The 19,686-nt window shown below is 37.9% G+C and overlaps 4 protein-coding genes across 4 annotated transcripts; 1 reads left to right on the forward strand and 3 right to left on the reverse strand.

Annotated features, from left to right (window-relative positions):
• Positions 1 to 1,028: 1,028 nt before the first annotated feature.
• Positions 1,029 to 3,281, reverse strand: LOC113563142. The gene is made up of 2 exons (XM_026974359.1): positions 1,822 to 3,281; positions 1,029 to 1,740 (listed from the first exon to the last, which is right to left on the reverse strand). The coding sequence occupies exons 1-2, from the start codon at positions 2,385 to 2,387 to the stop codon at positions 1,029 to 1,031; spliced, it is 1,278 nt and encodes a 425-aa protein (XP_026830160.1). The 5' UTR covers positions 2,388 to 3,281.
• A 2,061-nt stretch (positions 3,282 to 5,342) lies between these two features.
• LOC105282198 lies at positions 5,343 to 6,173 on the reverse strand. Its single transcript, XM_026974264.1, has 2 exons — positions 5,805 to 6,173; positions 5,343 to 5,618 (listed from the first exon to the last, which is right to left on the reverse strand). The coding sequence occupies exons 1-2, from the start codon at positions 6,005 to 6,007 to the stop codon at positions 5,420 to 5,422; spliced, it is 402 nt and encodes a 133-aa protein (XP_026830065.1). The 5' UTR covers positions 6,008 to 6,173; the 3' UTR covers positions 5,343 to 5,419.
• Positions 6,174 to 8,172: 1,999 nt separating this feature from the next.
• Positions 8,173 to 12,232, reverse strand: LOC113563143 (piggyBac transposable element-derived protein 4-like). Its single transcript, XM_026974360.1, has 4 exons — positions 10,263 to 12,232; positions 9,100 to 9,598; positions 8,561 to 8,681; positions 8,173 to 8,302 (listed from the first exon to the last, which is right to left on the reverse strand). Exons 1-4 carry the CDS (start codon positions 11,259 to 11,261, stop codon positions 8,173 to 8,175), a joined length of 1,749 nt encoding a protein of 582 aa, XP_026830161.1. The 5' UTR covers positions 11,262 to 12,232.
• A 4,285-nt stretch (positions 12,233 to 16,517) lies between these two features.
• Positions 16,518 to 18,569, forward strand: LOC113563144. The gene is made up of 2 exons (XM_026974361.1): positions 16,518 to 16,748; positions 16,986 to 18,569. The coding sequence occupies exons 1-2, from the start codon at positions 16,518 to 16,520 to the stop codon at positions 18,279 to 18,281; spliced, it is 1,527 nt and encodes a 508-aa protein (XP_026830162.1). The 3' UTR covers positions 18,282 to 18,569.
• Positions 18,570 to 19,686: the final 1,117 nt, after the last annotated feature.

A 19,686-nucleotide genomic window follows, 5' to 3' on the forward strand; every position in this document is an offset into this window, starting at 1 on the left:
GAATCTCGTATTCAACTCAATGTAATCACGGAGCCATGGAGATTGCGCAAATTCTAATACGCGGTGAACTTTTCTTTTATTATCCGCAGACCATGACGCGTACACTGTTGTAGATTGCGGTAGTGGATGACGTACCGCTTCTTATCGTATAAAGTTGCAAGCAACTTATCCTGCCGTTTGCCCGGCGGCTTATCGCGCGCCGGACAGAACGGTAGGTCAGCGTACGCGTCATGGAGATGTTGCGGATACTCGAGATCGACTTCGAGTACGTACCCTTTTGATGAATCCGGAGCGATTGCGTTCACGTCGAAATTGGATATATCGTTGACCCATCGAAACTCGGCATAGGGCAGTGGTTAACACATTGCCCAACCGTACAAATTATTAACATCGTAATACATTAGGTATGACGAAGGTTTCGATGGGTCGTACGACTCCATGTACTTGTTGTTGGCTTGCGCATGCCTGTGCGAACATTGGCTCAGGCCGCCGCGTATACCGCGTTCAATAAACATGACCATATCGATATCGGTGAGAAGTTCGAAATTTATACGCGTATGCTTGAGCATCGTGTCTCACGTAAAACCGGGCAAAGTATAGTAGTATGCAGGATCAAGACCGTAACTGTTGATGCAACTATCGCGGAAATTCTCTAATACGTCGACCAACAACAAGACATCCGTTTTCAAGTACAGGTCGCTGTACTCGCCTAAGGTTTTAATATCAAATCGCTGCAACACGTTCACAGCGTTCGCGTAATCGCTCTCGGATACCGTCTCACCGGTCAGGGAACTATAGAACGATTCGCGCGGTGGTAGGCGAGTATCCTCTAATTTTTCGGCGCAATCCACGTACTCGTAAGGAAACACGCCCTTTCGCGTTAGTAAAGTAAAGTCGTCGGTAGAGAGGTGCGCAAATTCGGATCGTAACGTTTTAAGTTTATCCTTATTGAGAAATGAGGCTAATTTATCCAGGCTACTGCTTAAAAATTTAAAGGAATCGATGAACCGCAATTGCATGTGGTTTTGTCATTTTTTGTCATCTGCATCGTCAACATGTTTCGTGAACGAAATGTAGTTTTCTTTAGTTATGGGCAGTACATCGACATTGCCCTTGAAATTATTAGCCAGTTCTTTGATAATAAAATGCGCGTCGTAGCCGGATAAATTATGAAAAACTATCGGAATGGTATAGGAATCTTTATAATTTAGATTACAATTCATGTACGCGGGACCTCTGTACCGACCGGTCAGGTGGCAATGATCGCGAATCCGCGTGTCATCCGGCGCGAACGGTTTCTCGCAAATATGGTAGTGTATTGCACTGTTAAAGTTTTCGCGCTCGTCTCGAGTTAATTGTACCATGGGGACAGTTCTAGACAAAATCGCTTTCACGCGATGCGCCATATCTTTTAGTTGTTCTGCGAACCACGCTACACAATTAGTATCGCGATGGGATCGGTACTCGAATAGCGACGCATCGTAGAAGCACCGCACGTAATACCCAATGCTGTATACCTGATGACGTTGGTACAGCCTCGGGTCGTCCTCCTCCGTCTTCTGTAATACACATTCCAGATCAGCGTAGACGATGAACGGCATTCGCTCCTTCCTGTTGTGGTTGACGAAATTCAGCCACTTATCGTCTTCATTGGGTAGAACGATGGCGCAGTCATTCATTTGTTGGCAATCCATGGTATGGGCCTCCAATTTCTCCTTTGAGTAAAAGTAGTGTAGACAGCTGTAAAACGAATAATTTTTTATTTTTTAATTTTTGTTTTAATTATTAAAATGTGACAGCTTTTATTCATCGTATACTTACCGATCGCAGATATACTTCTTATGCATCTTCTTGCTAAGTTGATTGCTCACCAGCCTGGATAAATTCTTGATCCACGCGAAATGACCCGCGTTGTCGTCTTGTGGATTCCGTATGTATAATAGGTTGACGTGTTTATCCCTCTTTTCGCTGGTGAATCGTATCGGTACGACTGTGAGCCCTTCCTCTTCCTTCTTCTTCTCTTGGATGGCGTATACGTTGATAGATATATCAACGTTAAGACGCTCGAATTTTGTAATGTTATTTAGAGTTATGGGAAACTCTATACCCTGCACATTTAGTATCGTGGTATAATGAGGGTACGATGAACACCGTTCCGCATGACTCTCAGCTAGATGTAGAGTGGCCACCACCGACCACGCGAAGCATGTATTATCCGTCGACAGCACATTGAGCACAGCCCTCTTCAACATAATCTCTTCAAGTACTTTTACGTGACATCCCGCATGCAATGGATTGTACCTGTTGACGTTTACCGTCAAGTTCAGTATTCGCGACAACGCCCACCCGCTGTCGCGCTCCTGGAACTCCTCGAGGGATACCAGCATGGGTTCGATCACGTGCCGCTCGTACCACTCTTTTAAATCGGATGTCGAAAAAAGTTCAAAGTTCTTTGTGTTGATACTCTTGTTCACGGTCTTGTCACCCGCCACGAACTCGCCATTCAACACAGTGTTCACTTTTACATTATTGTACCTTTCAATAGCGTTTTGCACTTGCTCCAGCACTACACTACCAGCGTCCTCCAAGAAACGTCGTGGTTCGATGTAGTCTGTGTTGATTATCGCACCAGTCCACAATACGGCTCTCGAACACGGTGTTGATCTTCCGCCAAGAGAGCTCCGCGCTTGAAGAATGTCCGGCACTCGCGTAATCACCACCACCGAAATGTACGAAACGTTTTTCTAACCACTTCCTCTCTCCCTCGAGTCGCGCGATTCGAGCTACCACGGATTGTCTATTTCCAATGGATAGTCGCGGTCGCTTGACACCACAGCGTTCTTCTAATTGTCCTATGCACTCATCTCATTGTTGCACCCACTCGAAATACTCCACAAGGGTAGCGATCCTGTTGGCTTGCTCCAACAGATCGCGTTCGGTTTGTACCGATTGTTCAATGTCTTTGTTTTTTTATTGTGTGCACATTGGACACATATTGCATGAAAATATTACATACAATGGTGTTCTGCAATTGCTACAACATTTGCTTCGTATCGCATCATATGAATCAATCACATGTTTTCGAACTATGGTTATAATGTCTGGTGCCACGCCTGACATACCAGTCATGCATGGTGTACATACGGCATAATCACTACCCATGTAATAATAAAAATATATCGCACAATACTTTTGTCTGTTTAGTGCCTGGAGTTCCAAATTAAGCACTATTTTGTTCGTTCTATCCTCGCGATTCTCTTCACAACACTGTCATAGTCACTGTCATCAGACACTGCACGATCTTCGTCTAATATATCTCTCTCTTCATCTAATATATCAGCGAAATCAATGTCCATTTCCATATTTTCGGCAATTTTTTTCACGTGATACTATGCCCGATGGCAATTCCGCGCTTACATGAATACTTCTGATCGATCCCTTCCCTTTTTTCAAGTGACCAACCAAATTTCACCCTATATATATAGGTTTTAAGGGCTCCACACACAAAATTCCGTAAGACGTAACATATGGATTCGACCAATCGCGTTGTTCGATTTAACATGTCTTAACATGTTGCCGAGATGGGAAAACTTAGCAACTGCACAAACTGTGGGCCATAAAACTATAAGACGACACTTGTGTCTGCCAGACCGCTAGTCACTAAATACTACTATTGTGATTGAGATTCGTCAATATGTCGGGATAGATCCACCAGACCACCCAGCACGCGGTATGACGTCTTTCAAGGAATAGAACCTTAAGAAGTAAACTGCCACTGCATAGATCATAGAGACACTTGTACCCATTGTTTGACGCCGCGACCTGCCACCGTCGAACCGTGAGATCCGCGCGATGTGCAGGTGTCCATCGATCAAACCCTTCCGATAAAATTCCGAAGATTCAAAATCTTTCTCACCCTCCGTGTCACCATCAAGGAATTTCCACTTGTGGATTGACTTGGCGAACGTCTCCATCGCTATTATCCTTTTCTTACAATATGTTCTACGACGCCTTATACCTAATTTCCAGTATTCTTTACCAACCCCCTCCACTATTAACAACTTTAGTTACTCTTAAGATAGAAGGTTTTCCGGTGCGGTGGCGGTGTCAGATGACAAAGATTGACACTTTACCAATGATTTATGACGGACAATGACGCATTCAACATGTGCGATGTACCTCCACCCCCTGTGGCGTCAGGCCCCTCGCTCGCGCTAACCCTCCCCGCTCGCGTGACGTCATGCCCCTCGCCTGCCGAGACCCCCGCGCCCCGTTCCCCCCTCGGAGCTCCCGGATTAGAACCGGCCTACTATACCTACTACCTCTGATCGTGAAGAGAGCCAGGATGGCCCACATAGCAATGTGTAATTACTGCTCTGTGATCACATACAACCTTAAATAAAAAAGTAACAGTAAATCAAAAATAAAATTAATGTATAGACAAAGTACTCTTATAAATATTGCAGTAACTAATAGTTATTACAATAGTAATTATTACAATATCTATGATAATAGTTTAACTAATATAAATACTGAGATGTTGATTCGCCAACCAATCTGACAGTTTAATAATATTAAAAAATACACAATGTTTCGATGCTAATTTGAGTCCTTTTCATGTACAAAAAACAAACGCTTTCTTAAAACATTCAAATCAATAGTAGTGGTCGCACAGAGTCGTTAATGACTGAAACAGTTGTTTTTGAGAAATATTTTAATTATGACGAAGAGAAATTAGATATTAAAATTTATGCAAATCAAATGTTCAAAAGTATTAAATAAAAACACTTACATTGTTTAAGAAGTGTGCTAAAACATGTGGCTTTACTTAATACTTTTTAATATCTGACTTGCGTCAATTTTAATATCTAATTTCTCTGTCGTAATTAAAATATTTCTCCAATAAGTATTTCAGTCATTAACGATTCTATGCGGCTACTACTGTCAATTTGAATGTTTTAAGGAAGCGTTTATACACTTGAAAAGGACCTAAACTAAAGCCGAAAGGTTATTTATTTTTTTAATATTAAACTATCAGATTAGTCGAAGAATCAACATCTACTAAAATTAATCTGCTGGCGAAGTAAATTTACTGTTAATTACAGTTTAACTGACAATTTACCTGAAGTTGAATGGAATGGTAACCTTTTCGGTTAACGTAGTCTGCTGCATTCTCTTTGGGTGCATCAATTTTAATATAGGTGCCATCTATGGCCCCAATGATCTTTGGAAATCTACTATTCTCTTCAAATTTGCGCATAACAAGTTGTGCTTGATCATTTGTAGGCCAAGAAATATAATGAGGTGCCACTTTGAATAGTGCGTGCGTTACTCTTCGAACAGCTCTTAATGCTGCTGCTTTGTCCACATTAAAACGATCAGCAATAGATCTGTAAATAAACATTATAGTTGTACTCAGTTAACTATTAGTTAAAAGTTCAGAAAGTTTAAAATGCATGCTGTGAGAAGAAACATACCTATAAGAATCCATCATTGCCATTTTCCATAAAGCAATTAAACATTGTTGCCGAAATGGAATCATTTCACAATCTGTTGTCTTTCGTACAAAATCCTTCTCGATTACAGATAAAATATACTCAAAGGTTGCACGTTGCAATCTAAAAATAAATCATAATAACATTGTTTATATACAAACTTAAATGAGGTTATAAAAATATTATATTAAATAAAAATGTAAGATAATGGTTCGTATTTTCACCTAGCGGTAAATGTAGCTATTTGCTATGCTTAGATGTACATACAATAAAAATACGGACATGAAGTATGTTCTTCTAAGGACTAACCTGAAATGGTGTTGGAAGTCGTAATTCGTGTAACGTGCAACAACACATTCCGCGTATCCTTGTATACGAGGACGTATAATACGTCTTTCTTTTTCTTTTAACAGTGATTCCCATTCTTCGTTAGAGCTTGAATCACTATCTGAGGAATCATTTCTTAATATTTCAGATATTACACTAACAGTAAGCTTTACGATATCCGCCATATTTACAGTATGTCCACGACGCTCACAACCCGTTCCACTTGCTCTCCCTACTCATGCAAGTGAAACGGATGATCGCAGCGTTGGGAGTGTGAGCGTTGCGAGCGCTAAGTGGAACGTACCCTTTATAATATATGAGGAGATAAAAACCATAGTCCTGTCAGTCAAGGTTTTTAAAAGTATTAACTTACATGTTTATAAAATATAAAATCATATTAAGTATATTTATGCACAGAAGTGAAATATATGCAAGAAAAAAGAGTTTACCCCCGTTTTTTATTTCGTTTAATAAATAAATATAAATAAACATTCTGTAAAAAAAAGTATTCGGAATTAGTTAATAAAACACAAATTACTTATTTACTCATCAATATTGATTTTGTCACCTTCAAAATAGGCCCCATCGGATGCAATACACATGTGCCAACGCTTAAGTCCTCAAAACACTTTTCAAACGCTGAAGCTGGTATTGCTTTGAGCTCCTCGTCCTCATCATCGTCGTCGTCGTCGACGTGGTGCAACGTTGTCGCCGTCGTCGACGTGGTGTAACGTCGTCGTCGTCGTCCTCGTCGTCTTCGTCGTCGACGTGGTGCAACATCGTCGTCGTCGTCCTCGTCGTCTTCGTCGTCGACGTGGTGCAACATCGTCGTCGTCGTCGTCGACGTGGTGCAACGTTGTCGCCGTCGTCGACGTGATGCAACGTCGTCGTCATCGTCGTCGTCGTGGTCCTCTCACTCACGCCCTCTCACTCTCTCATTCACTCGCTCTCTCCCCCTCTCGCTCTCTCATTCACTCGCCCTCTCACTCTCTCATTCACTCGCTCTCTCCCCCTCTCGCTCTCTCATTCACTCGCTCTCTCGCCCTCTCGCTCTCTCACTCACTCGCTCTCTCGCCCTTTCGCTCTCTCACTCACTCGCTCTCATTCACTGGCTCTTTCGCTCTCTCATTCACTTTCTCTCTCTCTCGCCCTCTCACTCACTCGCCCTCCCGCTCTCTCACTCACTCGCCCTCTCGCTCTCTCACTCACTCGTTCTCTCGCAAATATATCTTTTCTCACTCCAACTTCTTGCACTACATCGCGTCGTACACTTGTCGTACACCGACCGGCGGAGATGCTGTCCGTATATCCGTGTGACTTACACATGACGGTCGGGTCAATAAGTTAGAGTTTTCTAATGTAGAGCCTCTACATATGATCGTTATGTGTGAGTCACACGGATATACCAACAGCGGTCCAGTTGCAACTTCAAGTGTTTCAAAACATTTTCTATCCCTTTTCTTTGAAGCATCTGAAGCCTCAACTGGACCACAGCCCGCGTTGTACATCCGTACATGCTATTTCGCATCTCTGGTGCATGCGAGAGAACAGAGCTATTGCCATCTCGTTGAAAAGATGGAACTGTACAAACGACGTTGATGATGATGACGTTTCTTAATCGAAAATTTGCCAATTTCAGATTTTGCATCGCCATATCTCCGCTCGTAGGGCACATAGAAGAAAAATAAAAACACTTTTATTACATAATTCGACCCCAAGCTATCCATTGAGCCTACTTAGAAGTTGATCGGATCAGCCGTTACTGAGATCCGATAATCTAAGTGTCTCTGAAAATGTCGCGTCGCGTAACAGTACACGGTCGGTCTCGCTGCGCATGTACTTGGCGTGAGATACTACCGTGTCTCTTGATAAAGGTCTATAAAGATCTTTCTCGTATGTGCTTCTCTGTCAACGGATAATCGTCAACGGATGCACAAAAAATATTAGCACAGAAAAAAGGTACGTATTAATAAGATTTTAAATTAATTTTTTCATTGTTTCATATGTGAATTCTACAAAAATAATTATTATTCACTCGTTACTTTTCTATAACTTTCTTTTAAAAAAATAGATTTCCGTTACATTCGTAATTGTTGGGTAATTTATGTAAAATAGATATTGTTTTTGTGCGCATAGCAATCGTAAAACATCAAGCCTAAAAATATAAGAACGTGTTCTATAAAATTAAATATATGTATAATCATGTTGAATCTTCTTCAAAAAGAGTTCGGTAATAAAAAAAAATATTTTTAGTACACTTATTTGAATTTGCAGCAACAGTTCATGCTATTTCATTCAACTAGATTTGTGTCTGCTATAACTGCTTTACGTGGGCGATTTCCTGCTCAATTCAAGGCGATACACTTCCTCTTGGCGCCGTTATACGTCCAGGCAACCCTAGCCCTGGTGAAGCCGTTTCTGGATGAGAAGACGCGAAACAAGGTGAGATATCCAATGTACAACAATTGCTCTTTATTAATCTGAAAAATATAAAAGTAAAATAAATATTTTTACTTTCATGTCTAATTAGAGTCTATAAATTATCGTTAATTGTTAAGCTTTTAATTTTTCTTTAACTTGTAATCACAATGACAGTTTACCTATTGGTATATTGCTGTTTATTATTTTGGTATTATTAATTGACAGTTCTTAACTTATTTTCTTGAAGAATACTAGGTTTATCAATTTTTCTTTAAATTGTGTGTGTGTGTATTATTAATTGACATTTCTTAACTTACAATTTTCTTGAAGAATACCAGACTTTTAATTTTTCTTTAACTTGTAATAAATCTTCGTCAGTCTGAAGAGGTGCAAATTCCTCTTCATTATCTTCATTTTCTTCAGTTGTTTTATAATAATCTAGAAAAAGTAATGATTTCTTAACATAAGTTTTGAAATTGAAATACATACTCAGTAACAATACTCAGTAACAATGACAGTTTACCTATTGGTACATTGCTGTTTATTATTTTGGTAATATTAATTGACGTATAAATATAATATTGTTTTATTTAAAATAAAAAAATTTAATGTATTAATTATTCTTATATAAGATGTCTCAAAGACGTCAAAAAAGACATTCCAAAGACGTCAAAAATCAGGTCATAAGACGTCTTAAAGACGTCATAACAATGTCTGATAGTTTTAGAAGAAAGACGTCTTATAAGAATATAAAACGTCTTTTAGACGTCTTTAAGACGACATAATGTTATCTGGGAAGTTTAAGGTACACATTTATAACAAAAATATTTACGGTGCTCTCCGCAAATTGGTTTACCGCATTTCAAACAGCAAAATAGTGTTCTTTTATTATCTTTTGATGGGCATGAGTTGCATCTCCTTCGCTTCTTCAACTTGTCTGGCCTTTTTTCCGGTATTTCTGACTCAATGTTTAAAATTTCCGTGATAATTGACTTGATGCTGGTCCGAAGAGTTGGTTCTTGTAAACGTTGTTCTAGATGTGGTTTCACTAATGTTGATACTAGTTCTTTCAGGAAGCTCCGACGATCCAGGGAATCGTTGTCTGCTTTTAAATTATATATTACGAATGCATTAATTGTGGTCTGGTCCAGCATACCGTAGAACATTCTCCTGGGCCACCGCTTTGTCATACGACTCGTTGTGTAATTTTTGCAAATTTGGTCAAAAGTGTCAGTTCCTCCTTTAGTTTTGTTATAGAACGTCACAATTTCGGGCTTTTCTTCACCTTTCTTGGTTTTACCTACTTTATGTAAGCTGGACAGTAGCAGCACAACTTTGTTTTTTCTCGGACAATACTATATCAACGTCATACCATCAGCATAAGCATAGCGGACAGTACAAGCTGAAGCAGTTTTTGTGAACGTTTCAGGAATTTCTGGCTTATTCTTTCGCAACGTTCCTACGACAGTCAGACAGTGTTGGCTCTTCATTTCCTGAACAAATTTCACTGACATGAACCAGTTGTCGCACGTAACATTTCTTTTAGATTCAAAATTTAAAGAACCAAATCGGCAATAAGAGCGAAAACGCAGTTAATGATGCGTGTCAGTTAGCCATTTATAACTATCCAATTATTAAATGCAATTAATGAACAAGCCATTAACTCATATGTAAAATTTAATGAACAAACAATGAACAAAATTCATGTTTACTTTTATCATTTTTACCACATCATTTGAACTTGAAGAGATATGAGGTGTTCGGAGGAGAACTGTCAGTAATTTTTGCTTTATGTATCGCTGAAGATGGCCAGAAGTGAGGCCGAAACGTTCGAGTGACCTTGTTTGTTCATTAAATTTTACATATGAGTTAATGGCTTGTTCATTAATTGCATTTAATAATTGGTTAGTTATAAATGGCTAACTAACACGCATCATTAACTGCGTTTTCGCTCTTATTGCCGATTTGGTTCTTTAAATTTTGAAACTATTAAGAGCGTTATTTCTTTATTTTATTTCTTTTAGATCCGTGAATAGTATCAGTTAATTTCTTCACATAATAGCTGGGTATAGACTCATTGGTGTTGACTCTACCAACATAAGGTTCTGCATCAATCATATAGCTAGTTTGGACATCGTTACACATAACGATTTTTATGCCGTATTTGTCGGGCTTATTAGCTATGTATACTCTGCTTTGAAAACATCCACAGAAAGCGAGAAGTTGTTCGTCTATTGTAACATTGGTAGATGGCGAATAGTATTTCTTACAGTTGGGTATAAAACTGTCCCATATCTCTTTTATTGGTGCTAGAGCATGTTCACGTTTGCGCTCCTGGCGAGTGTTTTTATCATCAAAACGTATGCAGCCGAGTAGGAAAGCGAATCCGTGTTCAGTCATCACTGCACGAAATAAAGTATTTCCATACATTGGACTCCATAAATCGTTGAGCAACTGATGATTACACTTTTGTAATCCACTAAAATAAAGTAACCCAAGAAAGGCCTTCAATTCTATCAAATAAAGCATATTATGGAAATGTGCATCTTTCAAAGTTACACTTTTTCTATTTATTTCTTCGTTGGTATGTATGATAATTTTTTCTAACATTTCATCGTCTAAAAGTAGAGACCAGGCCTCCATAGGTGTTTTGACATCTTTAGCTTTATCTTTCAGTGATGGCAATATTATTTTCAACGAACGACGTCCTCGAGGATCTGGTGCATTTATACACCATTTGAATTTGTTTTTGCCTCGGAGTATGGAACGACGACGCTCTGCCTTGCTTGCTGCTGTTGTTTCGAGATTATCGTCATCTGATTCATCATCGAATCGCTTGACCATTTGCTGTGGAGTTGGATCAAAGTCTGGGTTTTCATCGGCGTTTTGCTCATCTTCGAACACTTCCTCTACTTCTTCTCTATCTTCGTTAGATTCATCGTCAGATATTTCATCATAACATTGTTCTGTACGTTCGCGGAACAAATATCTCATCTCACTTTCATTTCTTAACGCCATAATGTTTTATTAATTTTAGAAAGATATTTTGTAATGAAATACATTCAAAAAAACGTAAAAAAATTATAAAAATCGTAATTTACTTACTCCGGAAAATACTAATACCGTCGTCCCACTGGTCCTTTTAGTGTACGCACTAAATGTTAACCTGGTGACACGTCAACACAAATTAACGAAAATGGCTGCTAATTTTTCCAAATGACGATCTCATCTAAAACTTTTTTTAAGGTTAGGAGCTAGCCTCCCTGCCCCTCCCACATCGGTGAAATTTACAATAGTAGTTTCAGCACGTCACTCAAGTGTACAGTTGGACGACGGAGGGTTAAGGAAGAATAATAAAGTAAACACATTTTATTTTTTATTCTTACAAAGTTATTTTTGTAATTTAATTTTGTGATTTTCTTAATAAAAATTATGTCTTTTTTCATAAACTGTTATGATTCCTGTTAAAAACTGTCTTAATTTGTATTGATTAATGATTGAACAATTAACTTTTAAAAGAGTGCAAAAAGAGATGGCATTACCTTCACATGTATTTAATGTGGCCAAAATGCATACTTTTGCGAATAAGCTATCTTTTCATAGTTTGAATTGAATGTATTATCTCATTTTTTTCCTAATTACCAAAGGTCCAAAGTATATTGTCTCAGAAAGAAATTTTAAAAATTTCATTAAATAGAGTCTAGAGATTTTTCCAAACCTTAGCATGGCCATATCACCATCAGGGATTATTTTGATGTAATAAATATTTGATTTATATAAAAATGTACAATTGTACTTACCTGAATTGCACCGAATTATTTTTTTAATGGAACAGCACCAACTGAAAACAAAACATAAACTCATTATACATCAATACACATATACAAGGTGTTTCTCTTCCACCGCTCACTAAGAACATAGTTATTCCTTATAGAAAGTTAAGTTGAAAAGTCCTGAACCATTTTTATCTGCGATGCTTATTGAAAGAGATATTGCCAAGTATATATTCCAATCAGCGCCGTTCTTTAAGAAGTATACACTATATACACGTCTGTGAATCGCGCGCCTGATAGTGTGAGTGAGATATCTGAGTCACACGACAGGCGCGCGACTCAGACGTATATTTTCATAAAGGACGGTACTGATTAACTAAAATTTATTAAACATTTATTTAATAATATTTCTTTCATTAAGCATCACAGATAAAAATGGTTCAGGACTGTTCGACTCACTTTCCACAGGAAATAGTGCTACTTAATGCGCGGTGGAAAAGAAATACCCTGTACACACATGCTATACACACATGTGATATCAAAAGAAAATAAAAATTTGTCTTATTAATAACCTCTTTTTCGTCCTTTTTCTTCTCCTCTTTCCTTTTGTCTCGTTCCTTGTCCTCGTCCTATTTCCTCTTCTCTTCTTCTTATCGCTTTAAATCCTACCATGAAATCAATTATTTTTCTTCATATAAAAATATATATAAAAAATTTTTTATGAGATACGTACTTTCCAACACGCTTCTTGATGTAGGCCATGAATTACAAAAACTAGCATGATCGATAATATTGAGATGCACAGATCACAGATTTCTATATCTATATTGTATATATAAGCCAAATACCACTCACTCACTCACTGAGTCATCAACGTGCAGCCCGAACCACTGCACCTATCGACTTGAAATTGTAAGGGTATATTCCTACTATCACGTAGGTGCTCACTAAGGGAGAGTTTTCCGAAATTCCATCCCTAACGGGTGAGAAGGGATAAAATGTGTTTTTATTTAATTCTACACATAAATATCGCGGGCGAAGCCGTGACGGGGGATGCTAGTATATTATATATTACTAGACTGCTAACTCTAGTAATTTCGTTTATGTAAAATAGGGTGAACTATGTACTGAAAGTAAATCATTTTGCGCGTGATATATTCATCTCACTCAGAAGAAAGAAATGCCAGATTTGCATGCTCGAATCATTGTATCGATTTACTTTCATGACAAAATTCGATAGATGCGCAAAATATAGAAACTGGTGATGGAATACAAGACTAAGAATTAATATGTGTCAATAAGATACCCAGATTGTACTGAAATATTTATTGTTAATATTGATAGACGTAATGTATATTGCAAACTGGGGGTTTCCCTAGGTGTTGACCAATCAAATTATAAATATTCTAGTAAATTTGCTCATTTTTCACATTTTCACTCCGTGAAGAGATACATAATAGACCTCCTGAACACTGCAAATGTTATTATTCTATATTATTATTTTATTTCCAAGATTGTGTGTTTGAATCGTATATTTGAAACTTACATTAATATGAGTTTATGTATATTTTTAATGATATTAACATCACATCTTTATGTAAATCATAAATAATAATCTGTTAAATTAAAAATCTGTTCAGAAATGTTACCAAAACTTTGTTTTTCCATTAATTGTTAATACAAATTGACACGTTAATAGAAAATCCGTGCAGTTGCTCCAGCAAAACTAAAATGCAAAATTTTATATTAATTCTTCCATGGTCCCAAAGGTGCTCAGAAGAAAGAAGAAAGAAGTGACCTCACTGTGATTGGTTCGAAGAGAGTCGGCACTCGCGGTTAGCAGTCTGATACGGCCGCATAGAAAGAAGCGACCGTATCATACAGTATCGTAATGACCACGTAGCGAAGCGAATTCAGCGTACGTAAGTATACTTTTATCTTTTCCTACATTTAAACAAACATAGCTACATTTAATTCTGTAATAATTTATTCGCATTATCGTAACTTGCGATAATTAGCACCGCGTAAACGGGATTTATGTAGCTGTGAACCACATAAACCGTCGTTTACGCGCATTGTAAGGCCCGATTTCACCAACAACGTAAAACGTGATTAATTGAAATTAATCTTCGATTACGTTTTTAACCCTCGATATTGGATTTCACCAGGAGAAACTAATCGAGTTTAGGAATAATCAACGTTTAAAAACTAACTGACCGATTTTGGTCGGTTAACAAATTTAAACCGCGATTACGACTGCAAAGATCAAAATTCATCTGGAAACTCCCAATATTATATCAAACCGACAAGAAATAATAATGCTAAGAGGATATGTATTAGTTTTTGAGAATAGTGATGATGAGGATGAATTTGTTGTTCGTCGACCAAGGTGGATACGAGACAGAGAAGATCATTTCCACAGACGACACAGATTTTGTGATGAGGTTACTAATAGTCTTGTTACTAATAGTTGACATCTTTCAGTAAGGCTTATTATTGAACAAATTGCTGACAAATTGTAAAAGGTTATTATGGTCTACTGTCAAATGGTCATTGCCATCTAGATCCACATATTTGCGATGTTGCCGGTGTTCTTTTGCACCTAAACTTCGATTTAATAAACTAGAATTAATTGTGCTACTGTGAAACCGGTGAAATCCGCTCGACCATAATCACGATTAGAATCTTCGCTTACACAGAACGAAGTTTAGCTTAAACGCCGATTACAAGATAGTTGATGAAATTGGGCCTAAGTGACGATAATACTCGAATAAGTTATTGCGCAAGTAACGCTCGCGTAACTGTTTGCTAAGTAACATTATTACATATTAGTTTGATTATTAAGTTCATTCGGTTTTTACCATTATATATAACAGCAAAAGCTGAATGAACTCAACGACTAAATAATATATACTCTCTAAATCTGAAACAGTGAATAGTCACTGATCAACAGTGACTATTCACTGAACGCATCAGTCCTAAGTATGCCACTGATAATTAGTAAAACTCAACTGATAAATTAGTGAAACTTGGAATATACTGAATGATTCAGCGGAAGTATTGATATCATCATAGCAAATTTAGTTGTAAATATAGATAGCTAAAATTTTTTGCAGGAAAAGCTATAATTTTGCAATATAGCAAAGCCTTTTATCAAAGTTTTCTGAACCTTTTGTTACTTATTGTTAGTAATAATTACAATAAGGTACTTTTGCTATTATTGCTAAATTATATAGCTCTCGCTGTAAAAGATCTAACAAGGGGAGGCCACAACCTCCGGCCTACCGATTTCGATCGGCTTTAACAGACTGGTTGAGGGACACCCAAAAGTAACTCGTGTAAAAGGGTTTAGGTCACTACGCCTTCGTTTTTGAAAAAATCGAAGTCAAAGGTCATGACATCGGATCGGTTTTGGACCTAGGGGGATCGATAGATTACTAAAAAACAAGCAAATTTTATTAATACATATCAGATCCGCAAACTAATAGTTTTCGAGAAATTGAGGAATTAGTGATTTAAGCGCGCCGCTTATATATCTAAAGAGTCGCACCGATTTCAACCGAAGCGGCGGCGTAGCGGTTAAGGCGCTTGCCTGCGGAGCTCAACGTTGCGAGTTCGAGTCTCCCTTACGTGCTTTTTTTTCAAGTGAATAAATTAAAATAGTACTGAAACTTCAGGTAAAATCCAATTTTTTAATTTTTGGCCGAAATGATTTTTATTAAGCATAATATGAGTTCCGTGAACTCACATAAGGATACCGAAAATTTACCAAATATTTACGACGATATTTTGTTGAGCGCTTGATACACTGGCTTGTGACTTTATTTTTGACTTTACATCGTCACACGGTGATCAACCTCGGATACGTTCGGTCATTAATAAACCACATTTTCAATAATATAATTTAATATATTGTATAATATATATTTTGAACACTACAGTGATCGTTGTCGCAGGTATACAACAATCTTTTTCCCAAGGTAACCTTTTTCCCCTCTACTCTTTTGTCCGTAATCCCTTTTAAAACTTGTTTTATTTTGAACCGTTAGCCAAACATCCAGTCAGGTAGTCTCACTAGTCAGTACATTGTGAATCGTTGAGCGTGGTAGAAGTGAATTTCGGAGCAAGAATATTAGTAGAATACTACACGTTTTGCAATCAATCACCATAGTGCGCTTCGGTGAGTAATATATAATTATTATTACAATTTATAGTAAATCGAACTTTTGTTTATCGGGTAATTTCAAGTGCATTACTTTCATTATTACAGCTGCAGTACCGCATTTGTGTAAAGCGTATGAATATTGCAATCAATCCATAGTGCGCTTCGGTGAGTAATATATAATTATTACAATTATATATAACTATTCTTACAATTTATAGTAAATCGTACTTTTGTTTGTCGGGTAATTTCAAGTGCATTACTTTCATTATTACAGTTGCAGCACCGCATTTGCGTAAAGCGTACGAGTATTGCTCCAGTGACAACATCAAGTCAACCATGGATGAGCAACAGCCCTCGACAAGCGCGTATACAGATTCTCATGAACCTGTCACAGAAGAGACAAAACAAGAAGTGACCGATACTGTGCATTTTTTCGTCAACGCATTGAAAGAAGGGGGTGTTATAAATTCGGAAGCAAGCAGCTGTATTTCCATGCGTTCAAAACTGATGGGCGAGGGTATTTTACAACGATTTTGGGAAATGCAAGGTGAGATGGTGTTTGCTGATGTACAACAGCTGTTACACGAAGAAGAAGAAGGAGAACAAGAAAAAGGAAAACAAGAAGAAAAAGACGCCGAAATAGATGTACCTGTTTCGGACATGGAAATACTGTCATCACAATCAAGCTCTACATCACAGTCTGATGACAATTATGAGCCGGCAAGTAAAAAATTAATTTGCGAAGATACACCTCTTGATGTTAAAATAAAGGCGGTAACTTTGGCGAAAGAACATCCGAAATAGAATCTCCGAACACTGCAAAAGAAAGGAGCTACGTGTGCCCTGAAACGCAAGAAAGACTTGACACAGTGGGAGAAAGACATCGAAAAAGGAGGAACAAACTGGGATAAGTACACTACCATAGATAAATGGACGTTCGATCGATTCATTGAAGCTAGACGACGTAACGAGCACGTGACAACCAGAATACTGCAACAGTGGGCTGCAAGTGCAGCACTTCAGTATACAACTGATACTGACTTCAAATTCAGCGCATCATTGTCGTGGGTGAAAAACTTCAAACAGAAGCATAGAATCCGGCAACGTCACGTCACGAAATACGTCTCGTTCAAAGACACAATGACGTTCGAAGATACACTGGAAGTAGCAGATCTCTTTCAGAAACAGACGGCACCTCTTATCAGCGCATTCAATCCTGATTACGTGATCAACACCGATCAAACGGGTTGCGAATATCGAATGAACATTCGACGTACTTTGTCCTACAGGGGAGAAAAAAAAACGCTTGTCGCAGTCGGTAGTATTAATAAAGTAACGCATTCATACATGGCCCAGTATTCAATAACGGCTTCTGGCAAATTATTGCCGAAAGTTTTTCTGTGTTTACAGGAAGCTACCGACAAATTCGGTCCTAGAGTGGCAAAAGAAGTAAATCGTCTCACAAATATGTACAAAAACTTGTACGTTACATGTTCGAAATCTGGAAAATTAACAACCGGTATTTACAAGCTGTATCTTCAACATGTTTTGAAACCCTATGTGGAAAATAACAAATTCTGCCTAGTATTGGATTCGTGGGGCGGAGAAACTGACATGGTCATGTACGACTCCATGTTCACAGACGACCAGAGCCAACCGACATGCACGATAAAAGTTATACCGCCGAAGTGCACACCCCTGTGCCAACCATGCGACGTTTACTTCTTCTGCCAAGTAAAGAACTTTATTTCAAAATTGCAAAATTGCCATACACTTCTCGAAACACAGCGAGAACTTCATAACCGAACTGATGCCATAACAATTCATAGCCTGATACATAATCAGTTGTCGGCACCAATATTCCAGGCGATGCTATCCTACGCATGGTATGCATCAAAATTGATTACGCAGAGACGTGTATTCATGAACGTTAATCAACTTTGTTTTCCGAATACTATTGGGCGGGAGAAATGCGTATGCGTCAAGGTGGCTTTCATCCAATGCGCTTGGTGCAGGAAGTTCATCTGCTTTCAATGTTTTTATGATAGTTATCACCCGATGCACTGTGAAGGCGAATTGCGACAATCAGAGAGTGAGTGAGTGAGATAAAGCGAGAGAGAGATCGAACAATCATCGAAGATTTTGTCAAACGTTGTAAGTGCCAATTATTAAATTAAAAAATTCGATTTTACTTGCAGTTTCAGTACTATTTTCATTTATTCCCGAGGTTGATCACCGTGTGACGATGTAAAGTCAAAAATAAAGTCACAAGCCAGTGTATCAAGCGCTCAACAAAATATCGTCGTAAATATTTGGTAAATTTTCGGTATCCTTATGTGAGTTCACGGAACTCATATTATGCTTAATAAAAATCATTTCGGCCAAAAATTAAAAAATTGGATTTTACCTGAAGTTTCAGTACTATTTTAATTTATTCACTTGAAAAAAAAGCACGTAAGGGAGACTCGAACTCGCAACGTTGAGCTCCGCAGGCAAGCGCCTTAACCGCTACGCCGCCGCTTCGGTTGAAATCGGTGCGACTCTTTAGATATATAAGCGGCGCGCTTAAATCACTAATTCCTCAATTTCTCGAAAACTATTAGTTTGCGGATCTGATATGTATTAATAAAATTTGCTTGTTTTTTAGTAATCTATCGATCCCCCTAGGTCCAAAACCGATCCGATGTCATGACCTTTGACTTCGATTTTTTCAAAAACGAAGGCGTAGTGACCTAAACCCTTTTACACGAGTTACTTTTGGGTGTCCCTCAACCAGTCTGTTAAAGCCGATCGCAATCGGTGGCCGGAGGTTGTGGCCTCCCCTTGTTAATAATAATCGTTAGAACTCTTGAAGAGCTACCCAGAACTATCAACAGAACTCCGAATTTGTTAAAAACCTTTTTCGACCAGAGGAACTCAAACAATTTTCAGGTCGAGAAACTAAAATTGACGAGAACTCTTTCAGTTTTGGTTTTAGCGCTTCGAGTCTTAATAATAATCGTTAGAACTCTTGAAGAGCGACCCAGAACTCTCATCAGAACTCCGAATGTGTTAAAAAAAAGTTTCACCCGCAGGACTTAGAAATTTTCAGGTCGAGAAACTAAAATTGACGAGAACTCTTTTTTCAGTTTTGGTCTTAGCGTTTCGAGTCTTAATAATAATCTTAGAACTCTGCGAAGGGCTACCAGAACTCGTAACAGAATACGCTGGATTTTCGAAAAGTGGAGAATTTTCTCATAAAATGTACTTTGAAAATCATGTTAGTCGTAGGACAATATAATATTTAAAAGAATTTAATGATTTGCTGTTATTAATATCTGGTACATACATTTTATATTTTATCACAATAAAATATAAAGTATGTATGATTACAAAGCTATACTATTAAAGTTTATTGAGTTTAAAATATCTTGAACAGATTTTGATTCTTTATTATTTTAAAATATATAATAGAACAAATGCCAAGTAGATAAATATATAGGATATCATATGAATTGTATAATGC

Source organism: Ooceraea biroi, chromosome 12 (genome assembly GCF_003672135.1).
Source record: "Ooceraea biroi isolate clonal line C1 chromosome 12, Obir_v5.4, whole genome shotgun sequence".
NCBI lineage: Eukaryota > Metazoa > Arthropoda > Insecta > Hymenoptera > Formicidae > Ooceraea > Ooceraea biroi.